Raw genomic sequence first — 21,563 nt, forward strand, 5'->3', positions numbered from 1 at the left:
CGCACGTTGTAGTAAATCGAGGCAACAAAATAGTAAATCATTCGCACATTTTGGTAAATCTAGGGAACGAATAGTAAAATTGAGCACATTTTGGTAAATCGAGGGAACGAAATAGTAAATTGTGCACACGTTTTAGTAAATCGAGGGAACGAAATAGTAAATTGTGTGCACGTTTTGGTAAATTGAGGGAACGAAATAGTAAATTGTGCATGTTTTGGTAAATCGAGGGAACGAAATAGTAAATTTTGCGCACGTTGTAGTAAATCGAGGCAACAAAATAGTAAATCGTTTGCACATTTTGGTAAATCTAGGGAACGAATAGTAAAATTGAGCACGTTTTGGTAAATCGAGGGAACGAAATAGTAAATTGTGCACACGTTTTAGTAAATCGAGGGAACGAAATAGTAAATTGTGCACGTTTTGGTAAAACGAGGAAACAGAATAGTAAATTGTGCACATGTTTTAGTAAATCGAGGGAACGAAATAGTAAATTGTGTGCACGTTTTGGTAAATCGAGGGAACGAAATAGTAAATTGTGCACGTTTTGGTAAAACGAGGAAACAGAATAGTAAATTGTGCACGTTTTGGTAAAACGAGGAAACAGAATAGTAAATTTTGCGCACGTTGTAGTAAATCGAGGCAACAAAATAGTAAATCGTTCGTACATTTTGGTAAATCTAGGGAACGAATAGTAAAATTGAGCACGTTTTGGTAAATCGAGGGAACGAAATAGTAAATTGTGCACACGTTTTAGTAAATCGAGGGAACGAAATAGTAAATTGTGCACGTTTTGGTAAAACGAGGAAACAGAATAGTAAATTTTGCGCACGTTGTAGTAAATCGAGGCAACAAAATAGTAAATCATTCGCACATTTTGGTAAATCTAGGGAACGAATAGTAAAATTGAGCACATTTTGGTAAATCGAGGGAACGAAATAGTAAATTGTGCACACGTTTTAGTAAATCGAGGGAACGAAATAGTAAATTGTGTGCACGTTTTGGTAAATTGAGGGAACGAAATAGTAAATTGTGCATGTTTTGGTAAATCGAGGGAACGAAATAGTAAATTTTGCGCACGTTGTAGTAAATCGAGGCAACAAAATAGTAAATCGTTTGCACATTTTGGTAAATCTAGGGAACGAATAGTAAAATTGAGCACGTTTTGGTAAATCGAGGGAACGAAATAGTAAATTGTGCACACGTTTTAGTAAATCGAGGGAACGAAATAGTAAATTGTGCACGTTTTGGTAAAACGAGGAAACAGAATAGTAAATTGTGCACATGTTTTAGTAAATCGAGGGAACGAAATAGTAAATTGTGTGCACGTTTTGGTAAATCGAGGGAACGAAATAGTAAATTGTGCACGTTTTGGTAAAACGAGGAAACAGAATAGTAAATTGTGCACGTTTTGGTAAAACGAGGAAACAGAATAGTAAATTTTGCGCACGTTGTAGTAAATCGAGGCAACAAAATAGTAAATCGTTCGTACATTTTGGTAAATCTAGGGAACGAATAGTAAAATTGAGCACGTTTTGGTAAATCGAGGGAACGAAATAGTAAATTGTGCACACGTTTTAGTAAATCGAGGGAACGAAGTAGTAAATTGTGCACGTTTTGGTAAAACGAGGAAACAGAATAGTAAATTTTGCGCATGTTGTAGTAAATCGAGGCAACAAAATAGTAAATCGTTCGCACATTTTGGTAAATCTAGGGAACGAATAGTAAAATTGAGCACGTTTTAGTAAATCGAGGAAACGAAATAGTAAATTGTGCATGTTTTGGCATGTTTGAGTGCCCTACATGCTGCTGGTGTACAAATGAGGCAGCAAATCATTCTCACTGTTTTTTGTTAATGTATTTTTTTTGTCAGTTAATGTATTGTTTGTCAGAAATTTAGTTCATGAGTAATAGGACTCAACACTTGTATCATTAACGTATTCCCCATTGGACATGCTCAATAAGATAAAGCATCCTTCAATATTATGTGCCATTGATCATTGCGCAATAAATTCTTTACAATAAAGTTGCTTTGCAGACCTAACATCGATGACAGCAAGTTTGTGTTTAATGAAATTGACGTTTATTAGAACAAACACTGATAATGCATATAATTGGAAAAAAAAACATAATTAAAAAGAAAAAGTCAGCTTTCCTGGAGCCCGCCGTCACTGGGTTGGTGATGGTTCATCTGTAATGTAATCACATTTTTTTAAAAATAAAAAGATAACACACAACACTCGACTCTACTGAGTATCATAATCACGCTTACCTTGACCTGGCATTATGATTGGCACGGAGATTTAAATTTTGCTTCTGACAAAGCATACTGTTTCTCCAGAATCTGAAGCTTCACCTTCACACTACTTCACCTCCAGCGTAGCCCGGGTGAGGTTGTTGGCCTCTTGTAAACTCCGCTCGATCCCCCTCAGCACTTCCAGCTTCTCCTTTTCGAGCTTTACCAGCTCTTGATTGCAGTCGCATCGTACAGAAGGATGCTTTCTGGAGCCACTGCTGGATTGCTGGTGCTGGGTGACCACAGTGGCGGCTGATGAAGGTGCAGACAGCTGTGGTGACACCGGTGCCAGAGAAGCCCTGCCGCGGCTGGCAGGGGAAGAGGGCAAGGATGGTCTGATCTGAGAGCATGGAGTGGTATCAACACCTGCTCTCAGATATATACCCTCTGAGATACCCTGTGAAGCTGCTTCTCAGAGTATTGCCAGGGCTTTTTCCTCATGGGGGCTGAGTGCAGGCACAGAGCTGGACCCACCACCTGTTCTTGCCCGGTCTCTCCGGACTGCAGCACCTCACGCTTTGGCGGCACTGGCTAAATCGTGCCACTTTTTACACACAACTTCCCACTCTCGCTGTGGGTGGGAACTTGATGCTGCCATTTTCATGGCTATGCTTTCTCATATCTCTTTTTTTGTTTTGTTAGTAACTGTTGTCCGAAAATTTGAAAAAAGTGTGTCTTTGTGGAGTACCACCTCATCTAAAAGATTGGCCATTTCGGTTTGAGTAAAGCTGGGGGCTCTTCTCTTTCTCTGTTTTTTTTCTGCCATAGTAGCTGCTGAATATATGTTTTGCGTGTTGCGCTTTTGAGTAGGTTATCCAATTACAGAAATGAGTGATTTACACCAATAATGTGATGCAGCTGCTGGTCAATCAGGAGTAGAAGACACTTTAACAAATATATTATGATAATATAAATTAAACTTTAAACGACCATTTAAGGCATACTGCGAGTTGGTGTAGCGGGTTGAGGCACATATGTTTGGCCATGAGGTTGTGGGTTCGGCACTCATTTTATAAATTATACGAAATATAATAGTAAATCGAGGGAATTAAATAGTAAATTGAGGGAGCATAATGGTAAACCGTGCGCACATTTTGGTAAATCGAGGGAATGAAATAGTAAATTGCACATACGTTTTAGTAAATCGAGAGAACGAAATAGTAAATCGTACATATGTTTAAGTAATTGGAGGGAACAAAATAGTAAATCGTGCGCACGTTTTGGTAAATTGAGGGAGCGAAATAGTAAATTGAGGGAACGAAAAAGTAAATTGCACGTACGCTTTAGTTAATTGAAGGAATGAAATAGTAAATCATGCAAAAGTTTTAGTAAATCGAGGGAATGAAAAAGAAAATTGTGCACAAGTTTTAGTAAATCGAGGGAACAAAATAGTAAATCGTGCACATGTTTTGGTAAATTGAGGGAATGAAAAAGAAAATTGTGCACAAGTTTTAGTAAATCGAGGGAACAAAATAGTAAATCGTGTACTTGTTTTAGTAAATCAAGGGAACAAAATGGTAAATCGAGGGAACAAAATAGTAAATTGTGCACATTTTAGTAAATGGAGGGAACGAAATAGTAAATTGTGCACACACTTTAGTAAATCGAGGGAACGAAACAATAAATCGTGCACAAGTTTTAGTAAATCAAGGGAACGAAATGGTAAATTGAGGGAACGAAATAGTAAATCGTGCACACGTTTTAGTATATCGTGCACACATTTTACTAAATCAAGGGAATGATACAGTAAATCGAGGGAACAAAATAGTAAATCGTGCACATGTTTTGGTAAATTGAGGGAATGAAAAAGTAAATTGTGCACAAGTTTTAGTAAATCGAGGGAACAAAATAGTAAATCGTGTACTTGTTTTAGTAAATCAAGGGAACAAAATGGTAAATCGAGGGAACAAAATAGTAAATCGTGCACATGTTTTGGTAAATTGAGGGAATGAAAAAGAAAATTGTGCACAAGTTTTAGTAAATCGAGGGAACAAAATAGTAAATAGTAAATTGAGGGAACGAAAAAGTAAATTGCACGTACGCTTTAGTTAATTGAAGGAATGAAATAGTAAATCATGCAAAAGTTTTAGTAAATCGAGGGAATGAAAAAGAAAATTGTGCACAAGTTTTAGTAAATCGAGGGAACAAAATAGTAAATCGTGCACATGTTTTGGTAAATTGAGGGAATGAAAAAGAAAATTGTGCACAAGTTTTAGTAAATCGAGGGAACAAAATAGTAAATCGTGTACTTGTTTTAGTAAATCAAGGGAACAAAATGGTAAATCGAGGGAACAAAATAGTAAATTGTGCACATTTTAGTAAATGGAGGGAACGAAATAGTAAATTGTGCACACACTTTAGTAAATCGAGGGAACGAAACAATAAATCGTGCACAAGTTTTAGTAAATCAAGGGAACGAAATGGTAAATTGAGGGAACGAAATAGTAAATCGTGCACACGTTTTAGTATATCGTGCACACATTTTACTAAATCAAGGGAATGATACAGTAAATCGAGGGAACAAAATAGTAAATCGTGCACATGTTTTGGTAAATTGAGGGAATGAAAAAGTAAATTGTGCACAAGTTTTAGTAAATCGAGGGAACAAAATAGTAAATCGTGTACTTGTTTTAGTAAATCAAGGGAACAAAATGGTAAATCGAGGGAACAAAATAGTAAATTGTGCACATTTTAGTAAATGGAGGGAACGAAATAGTAAATTGTGCACACACTTTAGTAAATCGAGGGAATGAAATAGTAAATTGTGCACACACTTTAGTAAATCGAGGGAACGAAATAGTAAATTGTGCACAAGTTTTAGTAAATCAAGGGAACGAAATGGTAAATTCAGGGAACGAAATAGTAAATCATGCGCATGTTTTGGTAAATTGAGGGAACTAATTAGTTAATTTTGCACATGTTGTAGTAAATTGAGGGAACGAATTAGTCAATTTTGCACATGTTGTAGTAAATTGAGGGAACGAATTAGTAAATTGTTCGCACAATATAGCCTACTATATTTTCCTGCATGTCATGTCCAGGGCTCCGTACAATTAAATACAAATTTAATATTACTAACACAAGATGCATGCACTTTTTAAGAATTTAGAAAATGAATGGTTTATTCAAACACTTTCATAACTTTTTTTAAAATAAATACTAGTGTTCTGCAGAGATATACACACCTGTATGATCATGTGGTCCTCAACTACAAATCACTGTTAGTTCAATGTCACTGTCTCCACCCATGTGTGCTGTTGGCTTTTAACATTGAAATGTCAATCTCAACCAAAATGATGGTTTGGATCAAAACTCAACATTCATTGTATCATTGTCACCATGCTATCTGGGATAACAATTCATCTGCTTCACTTGAAGGTATTGCCTCCAAAATTTGACCCTTAAATTTGTGCGAAAGAACTGAAACCCCAGCAGAGTGATTAGAACCATGGCTACAATAAATTAAATTACCCCATCGATACTTCCAGAACTTAACATACAGCTCACAAAAATGTGTTTCCTGATGGAAAATCAAATCAGTTTCGCAGCTTTAACAAAAATAATAATAATATTAATAATAATAAATAAATAGCTTTCCTCTTTACCAATTTGTGCATACCTTTTACATTTAAATATTGGCTTCTGACATCACACTTGGATGTGGGTGGAGTGTGATGTCAGACATGTCTTTTCTGTTGTCTTCCTGCTGAAATAAACATTAGTGCAGCAGCATCATATGAGGAAAATAGGTTGAATTCATTCAAAGCAGAGCGATTTTATGTGCTTTTGTGTGACTGTTTCAATGTTTTATAGAGAGAACTGTTACTGAATGTCAAGTCAAAGTTTCTGATCTGTGAGGGGAATTGATGGGAATCGATCTCATTTATTTTTCCCCTTTTTACACCAAATTTGTTAGTTACTTTACTGGAACAGTTACTGCTACATACTTTACATTGAGCTTTTGAGCCATATGAAATATGAAATCTTGATAAATGATTATCAAACCTGAGCATGTGAGTGACAGATGGGGTACCCCTCTTTTTCCATTCATTTAATTCTTCCTCAACTTAAAAAATAAAATAAAAAACAGACAGGCAAATGTAGCTTTATATGGTCAAATACATGGTTACACTTTATTTTACAGTGCCGTGGTTACATTGTAATTACTCAAATAAGTACTGAGTACTATTATATTAACTACATGTACTTAGTAGGATAGGGTTTGGTTTAGGGTAAGTTACTTGTAATTATGCATAATTTACTGTTATTACTATAGTAAGTACATGCAGTAACGTCTAACTACGGCACTAAAATAAAGTGTTACCAAATACATGACTTCCAATCTTACCTCATCTTTTGTGGTCAAATATTACTGCATCCACATGAGGAGCATGCATGAAGTACCAAGCAAGTATAAAGAACAAATAAAGTGTTTGACAGAACAATTTGATGCTCTGACCACAGAGGAGCTTCAGCGCTGCTTGTAAGTAAAAACTGGAGCAACAGACATCCTGTCAGTTTGTAATAAATGAGGCGCGAGGAAAACAGATGTCTTCTGTTGCAGTTAGTGAAATCAGATATAGAGCAAAGGTTGAGTACCTCTCACTTTGCAAATTGCATCTGCAACCAAAACATCTATCTTGTGCTTTGCAACAAAAACTTGCTATAGAACACTGGAAAGAAATGGTCTAAGATGAGTTTATATAAAGGGTTTATCTAAAGGGTAATGGTAATGTTAAGAGCTTTTGGACCAGAACTGAGCTTGGCATGGACTCCCTCTGAAATCCCTAATCAACGGACAGTGCTCTCAAACTGAAGGTAAGGACAAATCTTTTGATTTGAACGGATTGTGGAGATGTGTTGGAGTACTTAGTTATTTAGGGTGAATATAAATACAACAATATGTGTGTCTGCACTATGAACTTAGTTATGTACAGTAGAGGTTTTCTCAGAGGAGAGCTATGGTAGAAATGTGTCCATCTTGAACATAATCAGAATTATCAGCTGATAAGGGTAAATCAACATCTCCAGTAGACTGGAGGGACCGTGAGCATTGTCTACATCATCTGAGTTGGGTTTCCACATTGTACCTTGACAGAGATCTCTGATGATCGTCCTCATGTTCTGATATCAAAGACATGCAATGTTCAATTTGTATGAGGTTCATTGCTTGTTTTTGTATATTTATAGTTTTCATATGATTTTATAGAATTTTATACGTATTCTGTTTAATACATTGTCTCTTCAGTTAAAACTTGTAAAGCTCATTTCAAATTCAATAAATGCTGGAATATTCCCATCAGACAAGCATCAGAGCATCAGGAAGAGCTGAAATCTGCAAAGACTGAGTTTATTAAAGAGGACAGTGAGAACATGAGTGATCCAGAACCCTGCAGAATGAAACACACTGAAGATACTGAAGAACAAAGAGGTTGGTGTTTATTCTTCATTCATTCATGATGCTGAACAACATTCAAGATAGAAAGATTCAAGCATTTTTGCACATTTAGAGAAACCGTTAATGTTCTTTTCTAACAAAAGCTAAAGGGAAGTTTGAGAAATTTTCATAATGATCAACATCAGATCAAACTAAATATTTATTTCACATTATTTCAGTATCTGCTTCACAATTTGCAGGAGTGTTTCCAGAAATTTTCCAGACATTTTCAATATAGTTTACAACATTGTTATTTTTTAGGAATAAACTGTGAACACCAAAATGTTTGAAGTAAATGAACTTTCCAGAATGGCTGACAGGGTTGTAAGTGTAACTTGAGCAAAATCTCTTCTTACAGTAACTTTGGTAACAGGGTTGATGAATGCAGTCATTTATTTGTGTAAAAACTGAGAAAATAGATTGAGATGATTTTCTATCCTCCCATCATGCTGTAGAGAGAGCCCAGATGATGTCACTTCCTGGGTGTTTTTGAAAGCAGGAAATCATGTCAGAAGTAACAGGGTTGAGTGAATCATGAAGGACAGTGATAATAACACATTTAAAGATGCAGTCAGTCTAGACTTTGAGCATGTGAACTTTCTACAGACGCTGAAACGGTCATGATATGATGTCGCACTCCGTGAATCTCTTTCATAAAAACATAAAAAACAAATAATAATCATTTCAAAATTTAAAAATACACAATCTACTCCACTTTACTGCAAACTTCACTTGATCTTGTGTTTCTGGTGTCCCACATTCACACCTGTATGAAAGGAAAAGTTGACGTCAAAATATGGCTGTTAATATCACGTTTGATAATTTAGTCATTTAGTCATTTTAGTCAAATATATTTAATAGTTTTCACTTCAGAAAAATGCCTCTAATGTTTTAAATATAATAACTGTGTAAGACTTGATTTTCCTGCTAAGACAAAAGCTGAAATTAAAACACCCACTGGGATAGGCATTTCTGAGGTAAATGCTACATGACTGTGTTTACAAGTTGTTTTATTGATGTCTTTCTGCGGTTGAAACACTAATTGAGCGATTACGCAAGGTGCGTTTCAGTAAGTCATAAAGTACAAACCCATGCCAAAAAAGCTGGAACACTGTAGAAATTGCTGATAAAAAAGGAATGCAATAATTTACAAATCTCATAAACTTATATTTTATTCACAATAGAATATAGATAACATATCAAATGTTGAAAGTGTGACATTTTGAAATGTCATGCCAAATATTCAAGGCCGTTAAACCAGCACTGCATCACATACAGGAATGCTACTGTAATGGAAATCACAACATGGGCTCAGGAATACTTTCAGAAAACATTGTCGGTGAACACAATCCAACGTGCCATTCGCCGTTGCCGGCTAAAACTCTATAGGTCAAAAAAGAAGCCATATCTAAACATGATCCAGAAGCGCAGGCGTTTTCTCTGGGCCAAGGCTCATTTAAAATGGACTGTGGGAAAGTGGAAAACTGTTCTGTGGTCAGACGAATCAAAATTTGAAGTTCTTTTTGGAAAACTGGGACGCCATGTCATCCGGACTAAAGAGGACAAGGACAACCCAAGTTGTTATCAGCGCTCAGTTCAGAAGCCTGCATCTCTGATGGTATGGGGTTGCATGAGTGCATGTGGCATGGGCAGCTTACACATCTGGAAAGGCACTATCAATGCTGAAAGGTATATCCAAGTTCTAGAACAACATATGCTCCCATCCAGACGTCGTCTCTTTCAGGAAAGACCTTGCATTTTCCAACATGACAATGCCAGACCTCATACTGCATCAATTACAACATCATGGCTGTGTACAAGAAGGATCCGGGTACTGAAATGGCCAGCCTGCAGTCCAGATCTTTCACCCATAGAAAACATTTGGCACATCATAAAGAGGAAGATGCAAAAAAGAAGACCTAAGACAGTTGAGCAACTAGAAGCCTGTATTAGACAAGAATGGGACAACATTCCTATTCCTAAATTCCTAAACTTGAGCAACTTGTCTCCTCAGTCCCCAGACGTTTGCAGACTGTTATAAAAAGAATGCCACACCGTGATAAACATGGCCTTGTCCCAACTTTGAGATGTGTTGATGCCGTGAAATTTAAAATCAACTTATTTTTCCCTTAAAATGATAAATTTTCTCAGTTTAACTCTCTGGAGTCAGGAAGCGCACCAGCGCGTTTTGCAGGATTTTTTTCACATTGCAGCAAAACAGACTTAAAATAATATATCAATTGAAACTATAGAATGTCTTCTTTTGTTTGTGTACACTCAGAGTAAAAACAAAATGTTGTGCTTTTGGCAAAATAAAAGAAAACTAACGTGATGCATGATCTGTCATCTCCCTCTGAACGAAGTCCAATCTGATAGTTCTCAGAAAATGAACTGTAACTTAGTGAAAAAAATTAGACTTATGTCTAAAGAAACGTTGAAATGTCAGGTTTTAAATCTTGAAAATCGAAAATCAAATCGAAAACAAATATTCTGTTTAAGTAATCTGTATGAAAAGAGAGCCATGTCAGAAGTCCGTGATTCATCTCATTATCTGCTAATGCGGCCATGCCCACGGAGGGAGCACTATTCAGACGCAAATTCTGAGGCAATACATGCATACATCGTCTCAATCGTGTATTTATTGTCTTCAAAAGTGTTTTTAATAGCCATAGTTAGCGATCTCTGGCCTTAGTTCCTGGAATGTCACATGACCTGTTCTTCTTTAGATTAGTTTGTGAACTAAAGGTGTACAGAGCGCCCTCTGGCTGCAAGTATGAATTGAAAACACAGTACCCAGCGCTCTCAGTGATGACAATAAATATTGAATAAATATTACTCCTCTGTATGGAAAATTGACAAACATATGAGAATCCATCAATATTTCTCCAAATGTGCATGCTTTTAAGCTAAAAGGTTATATGAAATGCCATAAAGGTAACAAAATTGTTCAGACACTTTGCATCACAGAAATGCATTTTATTTTAAAGTATATAATAGAATACCATTATTTTAAATTGTCATAATATTTCACAGTATTGCAGTTTTTTTTTTTTTTTTTTTTTTTTGTATGTTTGATATACACCATGATGAGCTTGAGACATGATCACAGAGGGTTTTTTCGCAGCCTACCTGACTGAAAGGCCTCATTAATATGCAGGTCATTACAACTCATAATGCAATTCTTTTGTCTTCTCAGGTGTAAATGACCCATTATTCATGATGATTCATGCCTCCATGCATACTGTTTCTTGACAAAAAGTGTCTTACAAAAACTAAATCAATATATTGTTTTATATGATCGAGTAGGCAGGATAATGTTTACAAAATTTCTAAGCAAAAACTCTAGTCTACAATCTCCAATACCCAGAAGTCTTGTGAACACATATATAATATTATTTTTTGGCCTTATTTCAGTGACTTTTTTTGTTTTTTTCAATAACCACGCATAAATGTTATTCTTTCAAAAACACAAACATGTACATACATGTTCCTCACATATTATGGTAGCCTAGTTTGTGCTGAATACAGTGTAATGACACTTTTTCCATTAATATGTTTATGAACAACTGAAAAAAGCACAAATGTCAGGGCATGTCAAAACTTCTCCAGGCCTCAAATCAGCCTCAGACTCTAGAGGGTTAAACATTTGATATGTCATTTATGTTGTATTCTGAATAAAATATTGAAATTTGAAACTTCCACATCATTGCATTCTGTTTATATTCACAATTTGTACAGTGTCCCAACTTTTTTGGAGACTTTTTTGTAACTTTCAACATACCTTCAGATGTTCATGCATGTTTATTCTGTAAGTAGTATTAGTGAGGAAAAGAAGATTGTATTAACTCGCGCTGCTGTTTGAACTGAGGCGCTAATACCGTGATCTGACCCCAGCCAAGAGTGAGGTATGGGGTGGCGGAGGGATGCAGAAATCTGTCAAGGTAACTATAGGTGAGTCAGCTCTCGTCTGTGTATACCTCTTCTCGAGCTGATAGACAATTTTATAGACCGAGTTCAACCCTGCCCTTTCTCTTATCTTAAGACTTCTCTCTATTCCTTAGTAAAAGCTTTGTGAATAGGTTTTAAGAGTAAACACTTAACTAAGAACTTTTACTGCCATTTAGGAAAACTCTTTGTGGTAAGATAAAATGTTTTGTGAATACAGCCCCTGACTTGCAAGTTTGTGCCTGTGAGATCCGCACAAACCGGGGCACAACCCTGTGTGACATCAAGTCCCTATTGAATGAATAATCTATAAATAACCCAGAATAATCTAAATTAATACATAACCAATATTTATGCCTAGCTCCTAAATAAAAACACAATCTAAATTTAATAACCATTTGAAATTGGAGTCATGTAATGGTGTGAAAATGTTCTAAATCATCAAACTTTGTAAAATAGACAAGTTGCTTCTCAATCGGGTGCAGAGAGATTGAGTAAGGGATGATCCATATTTCATTAAGGTGGGGAAAGGCGGTTGGGATATTAAACTTACAGTGTTTGTTGTATTGTAATTGTAATTGTTTTACATATCTTGATGCATATCAAACATTATAACTGCAACACTGCCCTACCCTGGATGCATTTGATTAGACAGATGTGTTATGTTCTGTTGCACTACCCATTTAGCATAACCTCCTCTCTAGAAACACTCGAGAAAAGGCATTGCGGGTGTTTCTCTTTATTTGGGCCTGATCCTGTGGAGTCAGATTAAGCGTGGAGCTTAAGTGAAATTGAAACTAAATCCTAATAATTTAAGAGAAATTCACAGGGGCACTGAAAAGACATGCATTATACCTTCGTCCATGCTGTTGGGCTGCCAGGTGGTTCCTTACAATTGAAAGATTATTGTACCTTATTCCTGGAAAGTTTCAGGGACATATGGGTCATTTATAAAAATGCATCAAAATGATCAGAATATTTATAGCAGTTGTCTGTCACAGCAAGTCTCAATTTTCCGACCTTTCACTTCATATTTCTCATTTTAAATTATTTTGATGTACTGAAAATTAAAGTTTTGTTTCTTTCATTTCAACCCTATAGAAGAGAGCGGGGAGAGTGAAGAACTGAGTGAAGTGGAGGAGAAACATCATGACACACCTGAAGAAAAACCTTTGAGTCTCTCAAAGACTAAAAAGACATTTTTAAAGAAAAGAAGAGCCAAGAAATCTACAACCTGCACTCAGTGTGGAAAGAGTTTCACAAAGAAATCTTGCCTAGACCTTCACATGATGATCCACACTGGAGAGAAGCCGTTCACATGTGATCAGTGTGGGAAGAGATTCTCACTAAAAGGAAATTTTAAGAATCACATGACAGTTCACACTGGAGAGAAACCATTCACATGCGATCAATGTGGGAAGAGTTTCAGACAATCATCAACCCTTAAAGAACACATGATGATTCACACTGGAGAGAAGCCGTTCACATGTGATCAGTGTGGAAAGAGTTTCAAGCGACCATCACGCCTTAAAGAACACAAGAGGATCCACACCGGAGAGAGACCGTTCACATGTGATCAATGTGACAAAACATTTCGTGGGGAATCAGCTCTGAAGGAACACCTGAAAGTTCATACGAAGGAGAAGCCACATTCATGTTCTGTGTGTGGAAAGAGTTTTTCACTGCTGAAAATTTTAAATGCACATCAGAAAATTCATACTGCTGTGAGAGAGTACATGTGCTTTGAGTGTGAGAAGACCTTTACTTCAGCAAACCAATTAAAAGTGCACCAGAGAATTCACACTGGAGAAAAACCTTACAAGTGTTCACACTGTGACAAGAGATTCAGTCAGTCAACACATCTGAAAACACATGAGAGGATCCACACTGGAGAGAAACCGCACACGTGTGATCAGTGTGGAAAGAGTTTCTCTCATAAAAGTATCCTGAAGATACACATGAAGATCCACACTGGAGAAAAACCTTACAAGTGTTCACACTGTGACAAGAGATTTAGTCGGTCAACATCTCTGAATAACCATGAGAGGATCCACACTGGAGAAAAACCTTACAAGTGTTCACACTGTGACAAGAGATTCAGTCAGTCATCAAATCTGAAAACACATGAGATGAACCACACTGGAGAGAAGCCGCTCACGTGTGATCAGTGTGGAAAGAGTTTCTCTATTAAAAAATACCTGAAGATACACATGATGATTCACACTGGAGAAAAACCTTACATGTGTTCATACTGTTACAAGACATTCAATCAGTCAGGATGTCTGAAATCACATGAGAGGATCCACACTGGAGAAAAACCTTACAAGTGTTCACACTGTGACAAGAGATTCAATACGTCATCATCTCTGAAAACACATGAGAGGATCCACACTGGAGAGAAGCCGCACACGTGTGATCAGTGTGGAAAGAGTTTCACTATTAAAAATCACCTGAAGCTACACATGAAGATCCATGCAGTGGAGAAACCACATCAGCACAGTCTGAAATCATGGTAAGCAGTTTATTTTTTGTACTGATCAACAACGTCTCTTAAGGCCGCAACACACCAAGCCGATGCCGATGAACTAGTGATGACAAAAGCAGACTGTGAGGTTGGTTCACAAGTTGTCCAAAGTTGCCCTGACACACCAAACCAACGCTCGACAGCCGACAGCCAAGTAGCACATCAGATCTGCACCTGCGAAAGATCAAATGCCTTTCCGTACCAGTAGGTGGCAATAGCTGAACGGCCAATCAGAATGATCAGATGGCCCAACGGACCGACGAGCTCCGACGCCGATTCAACATTTCGAATCAGCCGAAAGAAAGCCAACGAGGACCAACTTCAGCCAACGGTGCAGAACACACTGAGAAAACTTAGTCGGCCGACCGTCGGCTTGGTGTGTTCCGGCCTTTAGGTGTAAGTTAGCCACGGTCAAATCTCTCCTCTCCACCTATAGTTGGCGCTGTTGCTCTGTGTCTGCTGTCGCTGTGGAGCGACCCCTGATGTGATTATGAAGTACTTAGGGTGAACAGTGGTACATAGTAAAGCACTATAAACATTCTTCATTCATTCATACACGGTAAAATGTTCATCAGTAACAGTAACTTACTGGCACCATTTATCCAGTAGTTGCTAACAGTAGATTTTAGCGTATTGATGAACGGCATTGTTTTTTTTTATTGTTATTAATTTTACTGTTATATATTTAGTAACACAAGGTATTACTTCACATCAACAGCTTTATTCAGGTTTTATCCATTACAATTCATAGCTGAACATCAATAGAACATACACAGCAAAATCCCCAGAGTTAAATCAACTCTGCTCAGAGAACATATGGTCCCTCTGTACACAGAGTTAAAATAGCACTGAAGCTTTGAAGAGTTAAAGTCAATGAGATAATGTTGTTTGTGGAGTTGTTTAATCAGATCTTGAGAGATTTCATCTAAGGCTGTGGCTGGAAGTCCTTTGTAGTTATTAGCCACCTTTTCACTGTCGGGCCAGTGCGAGCCAGGGCTTTCAGCGGGCCAGGCTAGGCTAATAGCCCCGGACTTGTAGCACCGAGCCCAAAATCAAGCTGCATTTCCACCATCGGGCCAGAAGCTCCGCAGCGCTTCACCGAACGTATTCGGCAGGCCGAAAAACCCGGGCTGTTGGCCCTGAGGAAGACCCGACGAGGCACGATCAAGCCTCGAAAGTGACAGTGGAAACGCAACTGGCCCTGGCACGCACTAGCACACCCGCTTTAGGCCCGACAGTGGAAACACGGCTATTGTGTTTCTTTTCAGTGATTATGCTTGTTGACAGCAGGTGTTCATCACTACTGCTCAATTGTAACTTAATCATTTAATTATCTCATTAACTTTCACTCTGCTTCGGTGTCACTTTAACACTATATAGAGAGGGACAGGGACCATTTGTAATCTGAGCAGAGTTGATTTAACTCTGGGGAATTTGCAGTGTACAGATTTACCAGCATATTAACCATATTTCATCAGTGAACAAAATACAATTATAGCTACACCAGTAAAATCACAGTAACACATTGTGCTTTTATAAAAATAAAATTTGTAGAGTTAAAGTGCTTAATTAGTTGCAGTATACAACAATAACCAGTGAATACATATCATCTTAAAATATTTAAAATCGCATGCTGTAAAGGAAAAGTTCTTCTTTGTCGAGACAACTCTTCCCGCCTATCTCACAACAAATATTTAAAGGGACTCTATGTAAGTTTTTGACTGTATTAAAGCATTAAAATACCATAATATGTTTGCAGATATTTATTAAATATGCTCAGTTCACGTACTGATATTTTCTCTGAAAACCATTGCTACAGCCAGTTATTGTACTTTGAAATTTGCTTTCCGTGTCAGAATTTGTTTGTTTTTTTTCGGTCTGTGCAAGACCGCACGTTGCTAATTTACCTAATAGTATTTCGCCACTCTGAGTTGCCAGTTGTCGAAAAACACATGCAGCAAATTGCAGCCATGGAAGCCAGTGAACAAACTGGGTCAGAGATCGCAGATTCTACCCAACCTTAAAAGCCTCAGCATCCATCTAAAAATCTCTATGAACGGGAGCGTATTAAAACACGATATCAACTCATCATTAACCCATAAATCAACTAATTATTTTACAGTGTGTAAGTCACCTCACCTTCTAAAGTCACTCCTGGTACGTGTCTTCAAACTGGCAACCCGTCAGAGCGTCCAATTAAAAGTGCACCAGAGGATTCACACTGGAGAAAAACCTTACAAGTGTTCACACTGTGACAAGAGATTCAGTCAGTCATCACATCTGAAAACACACGAGAGGATCCACATTGGAGAGAAGGCGCACATATGTGATCAGTGTGGAACGAGTTTCTCTCGTAAAAGTATCCTGAAGATACACATGAAGATTCACACTGGAGAAAAACCTTACATGTGTTCATACTGTTAAAAGACATTCAATCAGTCAGGATGAGGTGGAGGGGGCGGGGCGAACAATATTTTAAATATGAACTGCAGTACCCATTTTAACCACTAGCCGTCATTCTTACATAGAGCCCCTTTAATTGATGCAGTAGTAATTCCTCGCTAGAAATGACATCAAAATTGGAAAATGTTGGTCAAAAACGTACATTTACACACAAACGCAACTTTTGGATGTCATCTTTATTTTTCTAGCTCAACTCTCACAGAATGGAAAGCACAGGATTGTGGGATATTAAAGGCAGTGAAGGATACATCTATGCTGTCTTCAAAAATCGATCATATGAAGGTATCTCAGGAGATGATAAGTAAAGCTAACAATGGATTTGGATGTGCCTTGATGCCTTCCTATCTTGAAATGTGTCCTCTGAAGGCAACATTTTCCAGTTTTCAGACGCAGCCCTGAAACTATTTAAATATTGAGCAAGCATCTCATTGGCTGCAGAAGCAGCATTGGCCAATCAGCTTGAGTCATGTAGGAAATGATGTGATATCTTACAGATTACAAGCCTGCGCCATCTAGAGTTTCATGACCAAACTAGTGATTTATAACACAAATCATCTTGATGACATTAAAATAGATCATAATCGTGACAGCAGTTGTTGATCAGATCTGATGGATTAAAATGACTATTGAACTCTTCATGATCTTTGAGCTTCACTTTTCATTTCACGTTTGTCTCTCATTTGAAATCTCACATGATTTAATGTTTCTTTTAGATCTGATGGACATGAACAAGAAAAGAAAAACAAGATAAAAGTGTAAAAAATAATATTACAGCAGAAAAGACACGGCGGTGTGTTCTTTACTAAAGACGATGAAATGAAAGAGCGACAGAAAATTCACACTGGAAAAAAGCTTTGAAGGAGCTGAAGAAGAGGCCATGAATCTGAATGTATTTTTTAAAACTCGTTCTTCATTTTTCATTTGAACATCTAGTTTCTCTTCCACTTCGGTTCTTCCATGGAAATCCAAGATATTCTTTCACATAATTAAGAAACTGGACATTTTGCTTCTCTTCTTCTCTTGAGATACTCTGGCTCTCTTATAAGTCAGTATAAAGAGAGATCTGTCTCATTTATTCTCACTTTTACTTATTTTTTTTTTTTGCTTCAAGTAATGATTGATTAAACTTGTTATTGTTTTTATTCTGTGCATATACTGCTTGTGTCAGGAATCATTTTAGTTCTGAAAGTGAAAGTCATGATTGTTTTGGGGGCTTTACATGTTTTCATTTATATTTTTTGTATAATAAATAATTTCACCCACACATGACTGTCATTAAATGAAATTGTTGTCTGTCTACATTATTAACAGTTTCACCCTTGATATCCAATATCATATATACATTTGAAAGAGTTTTTTCTAGTCAGTTGGATGTTCATTCACACCATCAGGCTTCATGAAGTCAGAACAATTACTATGAACTTTAAACAACACACAGTTTTTACCAAATGATGTTTTATTAACAAAGTTCGGGAGGAGCAAGTTCAGATAATTAACCTAATTAGCACAGGTGGAGAGCATTCAGTTAATCAAGGAATAAATTCATCACACTTAGTTTATCAGCATCTCTCCTCCACCCATCTCCTCACTTCTAGTTATATCTACTTTTACCACACCAGGGGAAGTACTCTGGGTTCGGGCCAATATTCAGAGCTCAGCGCCCTCTCCCCGGACAGCAGTCTCTGACCAATGACGTCACCGCTCCGTCATTTCAGTCAGCGTCGAGTCTTCTGAGGAGACACACACACACACACACACACACACACACACGCTTCAGATCAAAGTCCTACTGCAAGATTTGTTGATGCTTCCAAACAAAACATGTTGTACATTGTTTATACTTATCTGTTGTTACCATTTACTTGTCTCCTACTTTGTCTTTTTCTTATAGCATGGTCATATTTGTCTCTCACCCAACACAAATGGTTTTTAAAAAATTTAACTTGTGATAAAATCTAAAACTTAAGAGGTAAAGTTCATTACAACAATGGTTTATAGATGTCAGCCTATATGCAGCCATTGAGGACTACAGCCATATAGTGACTATTGATATTTTTATACCATCATATGTCACCAGATGTCACCAAAGTCACCACATATTTAGGTTTTGGCTGTCTGAACTTACTGGAATTATTATTTTTTTTAACCAAAGTAAAAGACATATTAAATATAACAAAATTTTGCCACACCTAATTCTGAAACCCATATCACAAGTAAATTTTCACCACTTCTGATGAGTTTTCAGAGTTTCCAACCATGTTTAGGCCATCAAAGATTCGTTTTGGAGAAGAATAATTGACTGAGCAATTACAATAGGGTCCTCACATCAGTGCCCTAATAAGCATATTTTACAATATAAAATGTCACATGTCTGTTTGTTTTGAACAAATTTGTTTGAGTTTTCATTGGTTCCTGTTTTTCTCACCACTCGGTTTCCTGTTCTCTTCACTACTTAAGTTCCTTCCTTTCTGTTGTTCTTTGTCTGGTCTCGTCAGTTTTATGCCCTTCATGTTTGGATTTATGGTGTGGACTCCACCTTGAAATCTCTTATCATTGTACAAAGCTCTCAATCCAAGGTAAGAGCAAATCTTTTGCTGCAGTAGAGGATTGTAGAGATGTGTGTTTGATTAATTGGAGACTGAGGGGGATAGCAAATACAACGACACACAAACGCATACCTTTATTAATTCTCATTCTCTCTTGACATTTAATATGTATAAGAATATTGATTTTAATATTTAAAAATTATGTAAGAATAAAAACGGCATTAATTTGCGCCCTCATGGTACGCCCTCATGGTACAGCGGCTCACCCTACATCCTCTGACATGTGGTGCGTTCAAGTCCTCTTGGGAAGTCATGTTCACGATGGCAGGTGCGTTCAAGTCACTTTCGTCAGAGTAGATGGAGGTGTACCTTTTTAAAAATTAATTACACAAACCTATACAGCACTTCTACTTATAGAAAATGAACATAGAAGAGCATCAGGTGTTTTGCTTTTTTTATGCTTTTAATTAATTTATAAATCCACTGTAAACTTATTATATTGTTAAATGATAATGCTACCATATTTTGTTATTTTTATATTTAGCTCCTAATTAGAAAAACAATCTAAACTCAATAACCATTTGAAATTGGAGTAATGGTGCGAACACGTTCTTATTCTCAAACGTAAAATAGATAAATTGCTTCTCAGTCGGGTGCAGAGAGAGTAAGTAAGGGATGATCCATATTTCATTAAGGTGGGGGAAGGGAGTTGGGATATTAAACTTACACAGTATGGAAATTGTTTTACATATCATTTAGTCTTGGTGCATATCAAACATTATAACTGCAACACTTCCCTACCCTGCATGTGTTTGATTAGAAAGATGTGTTTTGTTCTGTTGCGCTACAAATTCAGCATAACCCCCTCTCTTCGATCAATGGTATATTCCCGGTCCGTGTACGTTTTGATAGTTTGTTTTCCAATTTGAAATGAAATACGCAGAAACGAGAAAACGGTCGTTTCCCGTTTTTTCGTTTGTTAAAAAAAACGGGAAAACGAGATTTTGACTCGATTTTCGTTTTTTTCGGGTCACAAATAGAAAACGGAAACACGACTTCAAAACTCGTTTTCCACATGTGGGCGGTCATTACACGCCCCTTTCAGCCGATTGGTCTATCAAATCTGAGCCAGTGACGTCATCTTCAGTTCGTTCAACAAAATAATAGTCCTCTGCTGCTATATCAGTAGATGTCATAAATCGGCTTTCTTCTGTGCAACCTAACGCGTATTTCACAGAAATATGTTTGCACAGATAAAAAAAAGAGAGGTTTTAAAAAACCTACAGTAAACCTACAGTAAATTTAATTAAGTCTGTTTTTAAGCTGTCATTGTGTTTTTAAAATGTAAAATGTAAATGCCTGTACATCTGTTACCAAGCGCATGACATCCTTTGGGCTACTACCACCGATCAATAGGCTATACATAATGATAGACTATTCTCTATTATAGATCAGTGGCTGCACTTTTTTTCTTTTTGTTTTTTCTTTTCTTATTTTTCTTATTTTAATGTTTTGAAACATTTTATACATTTAAGTTCAATCATTTAGCCGACGCATTCCTTGCAGTAGACTATGCAGTCATATTAGAAAATAGGCTATCCACTAGGTGGCAACACCTAATAACGGTATCACCATCGGGGGGCTTTTTAGTTTTCCTTAGCTTATAAATGGCCATACAGATTTTATCTCTTAAATTAAACACTTTTATGAACACAGTGAACATTATTAATGAATTAGCTATAAATGGCCCTGAACATTTTACTTTCAATTTCGATTTAACGGCTATTGGCGATTCTGCGTCAATTGCTTTAGTGGACAACAGCAAAACAAAAACTCTTGTATATTAAACAGAACTTTTATCATCTTTGTAATTATTTTATTTTGTAAATATTCGTGGCTTAAACAGCGGGAAAATTTACTGTATGCAGTTCTGTGGATGTTTTGAAAAACTTAAACTAAACGAAAATTATTGTTGCCTTGTCAATATAATTTCTGTTTTTTCCCCCTGACTTTTTAACTGATGCGATTATCGTTTCATTAACCGACAAGATTATATTAAATTAGAATTAAACGAAATTTGATAAATGAATCATTAAAAAAAATCCCAGGGGTTTAGTTTTAGCCTACATGAACAAATAGCAGAATAAACAACAGAACATGAGGATTCATCATCATCACGCACCTGCCGCGCTTCTGTGAACGGATTCAATTATATAAAAGGAATAAATAGCCTATGTCTATGCGCGAAATTTATTTCACTTAATTAACATATTACCAAAATGAAAGGGGAAAAAATGCGACAATATGAGTGTCGATTCATTTTTGAGAAGTTCACAGAAAGGAAACCGAGACGGC

The 21,563-nt window shown here is 36.8% G+C and overlaps 1 protein-coding gene across 2 annotated transcripts in view; it reads left to right on the forward strand.

Moving 5' to 3' along the window:
* Window positions 1-21,563, forward strand: part of LOC137015101 (zinc finger protein 271-like) — a 448,677-nt gene that overhangs the window by 395,770 nt on the left and 31,344 nt on the right. The window contains exons 7-8 of one of the 2 annotated variants that reach the window (XM_067379804.1): window positions 13,029-14,137; window positions 16,408-16,613. In XM_067379804.1, the coding sequence (XP_067235905.1) occupies window positions 13,029-14,137; window positions 16,408-16,613 (1,315 nt within the window). Of the gene's footprint in view, window positions 1-13,028; window positions 14,138-16,407; window positions 16,614-19,119; window positions 19,239-21,563 lie in introns of those variants that run through there. The other variant, XM_067379813.1, reaches the window with a different exon arrangement.

This window comes from Chanodichthys erythropterus, chromosome 3 (genome assembly GCF_024489055.1).
Source record: "Chanodichthys erythropterus isolate Z2021 chromosome 3, ASM2448905v1, whole genome shotgun sequence".
In the NCBI taxonomy this organism is placed as follows: Eukaryota; Metazoa; Chordata; class Actinopteri; order Cypriniformes; family Xenocyprididae; genus Chanodichthys; species Chanodichthys erythropterus.